Source organism: Equus caballus, chromosome 4, assembly GCF_041296265.1.
Source record: "Equus caballus isolate H_3958 breed thoroughbred chromosome 4, TB-T2T, whole genome shotgun sequence".
Taxonomy (NCBI): Eukaryota; Metazoa; Chordata; class Mammalia; order Perissodactyla; family Equidae; genus Equus; species Equus caballus.
In genome coordinates, this window is record NC_091687.1 from 8769923 (window position 1) to 8777036 (window position 7114).

At 43.4% G+C, this 7114-nt stretch overlaps 1 protein-coding gene across 2 annotated transcripts in view; it reads left to right on the forward strand.

Moving 5' to 3' along the window:
• Nucleotides 1-4425, forward strand: part of STARD3NL (STARD3 N-terminal like) — a 47808-nt gene extending 43383 nt beyond the window's left edge. The window contains exons 7-8 of one of the 2 annotated variants that reach the window (XM_005609086.4): nt 2841-2913; nt 3935-4425. In XM_005609086.4, coding sequence (XP_005609143.1) covers nt 2841-2896 — 56 coding nt within the window. In that variant the 3' untranslated portion in view covers nt 2897-2913; nt 3935-4425. The remainder of the gene's footprint in view (nt 1-2840; nt 2914-3934) is intronic. The other variant, NM_001309289.1, reaches the window with a different exon arrangement.
• Nucleotides 4426-7114: the final 2689 nt, after the last annotated feature.

Below are 7114 nucleotides of genomic sequence, written 5' to 3' on the forward strand. Positions count from 1 at the left end.
GGCCTGCCCTGCTGTGCCCAGAGACCTTGATTTTGTAGTAATGAACCTTGTCAGACCCTCTGGTGTGTGTGGCATCATCAGTCTCAACATCCAAATCTCATTTTGGAGGCTCCCTCCCCTCACTGCTTTTGTGGTGTGACCATAACAGTCCTCCATCTTTGTTCTTTGTCAAAATTATTGTGGCTTTACTAGGTCTTTTGTGTTTTCATGTAAATTTTAGGATGACTTTGTTAATTTTTGCCCCAAAAGTCTGCTGCATTGATTTTATAGATCAATTTGGGAAGAATTAAAACACTTAAGAATTAATTTAACAAATGAAGATTTTACCCCCTTAATGTTGCTTTTATTGCTGTTTGTTTGCTTAGAAAATTGCCTGAGCTATATCTGTGAAATTATGTCCCTTGGGGTGTGTGGCTGCTGATGTCTCTTCTCAGTGTTGTTTTTTCTTTTTAATTCTTTTATTTTTAAGCCTAACTTCCTAGTGGGCACCCCTGTGTCTGCATAGCTTAGCGGTGGCCAGTGATTGGACAGAGATCGTGCTCAAGCCCCTTGATTAAAACTCCCGTCCTCTGTCAGGTGGATAAGTGTATGTATTGGGGCGCAGATTAAAAGTTGAGGCCATTTTGAGTCTTCCTCCACTTGTACTTTTGCTGAGTCCTTTCACGTCTCCTCTGCAGGTGCTCACAGCCTCAGGGTTGCCCAGAAGTGTTTGGCTAGTCTGGGCTCTTTCGGGTCTCTGCTAAGCATGCACACAGCTTCAGCCTAGCATATACTTGCTGCAGCCACGACCACAACTTCAAATCTGCAGAGACTCTGGCCCTTCCCGCTTGCACACCATTGAGTTTGTCAGGTCACCATCACATCACTCCTCACCCCAAATCAAGTGAGCTCCCTTCACCTGGCTCAATTTTCTGCCCTTCCTCATGGATTGCCCTGCCTTGGATGAACTCTCCTGCCCATCGAGCTGGGTGTTGGGAGGTGAGGAAGGAATGGGAGCAGCTCCAGGCAAGAACACCACTGTTGTTGCCTGAATTCTGCAGGTTTTCAAGCACAAACACTTCTCAGCCTGTTGTATGCCTGTTGTCTGTCATTTCCTGAGTGCTGAAATGGTTAGTTTTGTTCATCTAGTCCATCTTGTAATTGCTTTTCAGAATGAGAACTACTGACCTCCTCACTTGACCAGACAGAGTCAGAAGGCCTTGCTAGCATTTGTGTTTATATTATGTAAAGTAAACATATTATGTTTTAATTAAAAATTTGGCTTTATTTAGGATTCCCTAATAATTGCAAGACGTGTGAGTTCGTTGTGGCTGCAATGCCGTTAGCCTGACAGGTGGAAAGTGAGCCCAGAAGCAGGAAGACTTGGTCTGTCCGTCTTCCTCAGACTCCTTTCAAAGGGAGAAGGCAGTTAAACCACCCCAGTGTCTCTACGATTTACAGCAGTTTAATATGCTGGGATGTGAAGCCTTCCAACCCCTATATCTTTCTCTATTTATTTTACCACAAACGTAACCTGAACTGTGTGACATTGATGAGGTTAAGATGTGGGACAGGATCTTCATTTAGGATCCTCAGCCGTTCTTTCTCCTGTACCAGGTTTGTTCTTGGCTATAATCCAGGTAGACATTCTCATAAGAAAACATGTCCCTCTTGAAGTGTTTAATGTGACACGAGGACAGCACGGGAGGCAGGCTGCTTCTGAGTGTGAGGAGGTCACATCCCTGACCTGCTGCTTCGGTCTTCTCACCGCTCCCTTTAATTCTCTTCCCCGATTGTGAGAGTACTGCAAGCTTATTATACAAATGTGGCAAGACAAAAATAAAGATCCCCTTTCCTTCACAGGACTCAGCAACATCAGTGTGACAGTTTAGTTTGTTTCCTTCTACTTTGTGTCTGTAATTAACACAATTGTGGTCACACTGCCCATATTATTTATACCCCATTTTAGAAATTAAAAGGTCAGTTTCAGTTTGTTGTAGAAATTTTGTAATCTCCAGAAATGTATGAGTCACCTGGTTATTTCCATCAAGTCATTCTGATTTGCACATTTATATTAATTTTATTGTTATCAATTATGCTCTTACAGTACTTCCAGTTTCATTTATTACATATTTGCTTTTGCTTCATAGCACGTTCATTTTACATGTTATAAACTATAAATATAATTTTAAGTGGATGTAAGATATTTCGTGGGATCATAATTATTTAACTTCTACTCTCAGGCATTTAGATTTCTTTTCTAATTTTTAGAGCGAAAATCTACATAATGGAAAACAAGTATTATTTCCACCAGTGTGAAATGACTGACTCGAATGCACAAATAAGATAAGGCTCACGAGGCAGTGACCTGGAATGGTTGTAGCAGTGGTCACTGGCAACAGTCATGAGAGTGACCATGTGGCATCTCTCTCGGCATTAGGAAGCCCTCACTGCTCTCTCAGTCACTGGAGACAGCGACTGTGAAAATATGTAGGTTAAGTTATTTATCCCAAAGCTCACAGTTGTTTACACTTGAAAAACGTCTGCAGAGTTTTCAGCAAAGAAGAATAGCAATGGGGAAGAATTCTTGGTGTATTCAAATATTTTTAGAAGTACATGAGTGAATCCATTTTGACAGATTAGTGTGGGTTATAGTGCCTATTTTAAAGGCTTTCCTCCTTTAAGATATAAAGTAAAACTTAATTTTACAGTTAAAGTTTTGTTAACCTAAGTCTCTTAAGGATTGAAGAAGTGTCTCTCTCATTTAAAATATCATGCATATATGTTGTAACTTGAAAGCAATCGTTTCTCACTTTACTGGAATGCGATGCTTTTTCTCCTTCCCCTTCCCTACCATGTAGGATCTGAAGAAGCTGAAGAAAAGCAGGACACTGAAAAACCACTTTTAGACCTATGAGTACTACTTTTGTTAAAGTAAGTCTTTGAAAACGAAACTATAACGACAAAGTAGTTAAACATGGAGCATTTTCTTTGAGTAGATTCAAAGTAAAATTCAAAGAATTTGAGTGTGAGTGAACAGCAAAATTTGTCCTATTTACATGAATTTATCAGTCACATTTTATTGAGATAACGTTTCTTAATGTTTTCTGCGTAGGTGTAAATTTGTGAAGTAGGAAAAATACCTCAGAGTCCCAGATTACTAAAGGATGAGCCTGAGTTCATTATTGTTGACTTAGTCAGAATGTCTCTGTGTCAGATGTTGTTTATCCTCAAACCCTAACTTAGTGAGCTGTGGGGTCGCAGTCCTATGAGATGTGGTCCTCTTATTGTCTCCATTTATACCTGAGGCGAGTGAGACTAGAGTAGGTGAGTAACTTGCCCAAGGTCACACGGAGCAAGTGGCAGAGCCAAACTCAGGCCCGCCCAGTGTGGCTCCAGGGTCCCCTCCAGCCCTGCACTGGGATGTCTCTCAAGTGCTCTGGAGCCTCAGAGATGCAGGATGTGATCGTCAGAGCAGCAGCTCATGCTGGGCCTCAAGCTGGGCACGTGGTTGAGTCCCTTCAGGTCATCACAGGAAATAGTTCATCCTCAGAGACACAAGCAAATAAACTGAAGTCAACTGTAGCAGCAGCGACTCTGCCTAATTGTTTAGTCACAGAAGGGAGAGGTCGTGGGTGGACTCAGAGTCGTGGAGAAGCAGAGGCGGCCGGAGTCGTGGTGGGTGGAGGCCCCGTGCCCGCAGCAGAAGCACCCGACACGCTGCGGCCCCTTCTTTCCGCAGCAGTGGTTGACGTGAAGCAACAGTGTGAGCGTGTGAATAGGAGATCCTCTTCTAAAACGCCTTAAATAGATTCTGTGTGGCCACGCCCAGGTCCTTCAAGTGTCTGTAGCACAGCTCTTCTTCAGCACATAGAAATTATTATAAAAACATAAGGCAATGTGGCATTTTGCCTTTACACTACATCTCAAATGTTTTGTGTTCTCTTTTTTCTAGTGTGAAAAACCCTCATTGAAAGTCACTGGAGGAAAAAAAGGACTGGAGGTGGGGTCTCCCTATTGAAGGTTGAAATGGTGACGTCCACTGCTGACTTCACTGAACGGCTAATAAAGAATTTATTTATTGTAATACCTCACAGACACTGTCCCACATCCACATCCATTCAGTGGCCTGCCTGTGGCTGGTAAGATAAAGGAATGGTCCACCTTGTATTTGATGAGACTGAGTCTGATCTGTTAATGAATCGTTGCAAAAAAGTCTCGTGCCGCATTCCTAATCAAAAGACTTCTTAATATATTCAAATAATACTGTTTTAGTAAGCAAAGTATCATTTTATTTTGATTCACAGAATGGAATTTTTTTGTTTCTTGTCTCAGATTTCTTTTGTATTTCTTTTTTAACACCTTACATTTCCCTTGTGTTTTTTAACTCATGCACATGCGCTCTTTGTACAATTTTAAGAAGTAATAAAATCCAACATATCAAAATGATTAGTTTTATTTTCCTTGTTTTGCATTATGTATTTGGCCAGAAGTGTTGGGATTACAAAGAGAGGACAAGGAGGGATTGTGGATACCTATAAAAGGTCCCCAGACATTTTGTATTACTTTTATCATGAAATAGCATTTCTCCTAGAAATATGGTTCTGAAATAGTCTGAGTACTCCTGTTTTCAACCAACACTATGAAATCATTGCCATCATTTTTCCTTTGTGTTTAGCTAATTTGAATTAAAATGACCTAATTATATGGTGAGAGGTTTTTTTCAAACATGAATATTCACCTCAGTGCTTCATAGGATGGCAGCCTGTCTCTTAGTTTTCCTTCATTGTTCATCGAGTCATTCAAGAACAACTCAATTGTGTTTGTTGGGAATGGTGCTGGTTTGGGTAGAAACTGGCCATTTGTGCAGATCTAGTCAACTCCATGTGTGCTTGTTTTAAGAATGGGCCAAATGACAACAATGCCATTGGGCATCTCTCTGGGAGGCTGGGCCCTAACGACGAAGAGCTTCCTGTGGAGGAGAGAGGGGCGAGGAACAGCTCCAGGGGCTGCTGTGGGACTGAAGCCTCAGGAACTCAGTGGTGTTAGCACAGCGAGCATGTCCTGTCTCAGGATGGAGTCATACACACCAAGAGAGTGGGTGCCCCGGCCCACAGGTGATGGCTAAGCAGGATGTCAGTGTATTAATGTAACCTGGAAAAGAGCTCTCCTCCAGACATGCTGGGCTCAAACAGCAGATGCAGCCAATCCTGAGAGGAAGCCAAGGCTCACCCAGAAGTTGGCTCCCAGAGTATAGACCAAGAGGAGTAAAGTATAAAATTTCAATGCTCTGTGAGGTGAAACTGTGAAAGCCTAAAGCATTGATCTCAACAATAGAGCTCCACTTCCCCTAGGATGGACAGATTGAGTCCGTGGGTCTGGGTACCCGCTCTCTCCCATGCTTGGGTAGATGGCGGTGGGAACATTTGCTCTTTATGCTCACATTGCTGAACAGCCCTCTTCTAATTGAGCCCAATCACGCTTTTCTCTGATGTTAATGTCCTCTATTAAGTATTACTCAGGATGACTCTGACTCATTAGAGGGACTTACATGATTCAGTAAATGACATTCAGTTACACAGTTGCACTCAGGGCCTCTGTGTCTCTGTGTTCCTGTGAGGGAAACAGGACATCACTGTTGCCCACGTCTACAGTCCATCCGTGCTGCCGGGTTCACAAGCACAGATCTGTGTCACCCTGTCTACACTGAGAAGATGAAATCAGAAGGTACCAGTCTCAGTAAATCAAACAGCATGGAAGAGCTTGGATACTTGATGGACTGTTAAGATAATGTTCGTGCTCCAGGGTGTCCTGTCTGCTCTTTCCTTCGGAACAGGGTCACGAGAGTGGACTGAGATGCAGCATCTGAACAGTCCTGGGAGTAAGATTCCCAACTCACACTGTAGCTAATTGGAGTAAACTGTGTATAAAAAGCAGGGCACCCCCTACCACAGCCTAAGAGTATGTTTGACTGCAATCACATGACTGTGTAGATGGATATTTTCCTCCCATTAGCTATGGCCTTTGAAAGTGCAAGGTTGGTTGTGGTTTAACTGTCCTTACTTTATCTCATGACACCCTAGCCACTGCTTGCACAACTCCAACCCGTAGGGGTCGGTTTGAGTTTGAGCATTCTACACGAATCAACCACATTTGACAGAGCATGTACACAAAAGAAGCCTGAGAAAATAACACACCAGCGGCCACCCCAGCCCCCTCCCGCCACCCAGGCTGTCTCCTCCACCGCCACCTGTGCTCTCCTTCTCGGTGCGGCTCGTTCAGGGCAGCCCAGGCCCAGTGCGGGAGGAAGCTGCTCAGAAGTTGGAAGTCACGGGAGACGCTGCCTACTAGAGCTCTGCCTGAGCCTCTCGGTCCCTTTCTGTAGCATCCCCCCAAAAAGCAGTTGCAAACCTGGGACACACAGAATAAAGTAGAATTTCCATACTCTTGATAACAAAGGGAGGAATTATGGTAATAACAGAGTATATGCATGAGGAGAAAACACAGATGCACCCACAGGTTCTTAAGAAAATTCTCACTGACTCCTTGGAGGATGCCTTTAGTAGAGAAGCAGTGCATGTTTTGTTTTGTTTTGTTTTCTCCAGTTGACAGTGGGTGAAGGGAAGGCCACATGATATTGGGTCACAAAATACTAGCTCTGAGTTCAGAGTGACCTGGCTCTAAATGACTATTACTTACAAAATAGGGACCTTGAGCAAGAGCTTAATCTCTCCAAATCTATACACTGTGGACTCTAATTGTACCTACCTCCAGGGGCTAATAGAGGATTAACGGGGTTGACTGGTGCATAGTAGAAACTCACTGAGTCCCTATCCCATCCACACCTAAGCTCTCTGTGGGGAAATAAGATTACAGATGACTGTCCTGTTTCTGTGTTGTGTAGTGTCTACTATTCAAGAGTAGAACTGCCGACAGTGGATGCTGATGCTGTGGTGGACCTGTGAGTACCAGGCATTATTAGCTCATGTAATCCACACAACTCCAGGAGACAGGGCGCTGGAACTCCATTTTACAGGTGAAGAAAGTATGGCACAGAGAGTTCAAATAGCTTGCCTGAGGTCACACAGATGCTAATACTAGACCCTGGACTCAAAACCAGGCACTCGGGGTTCAG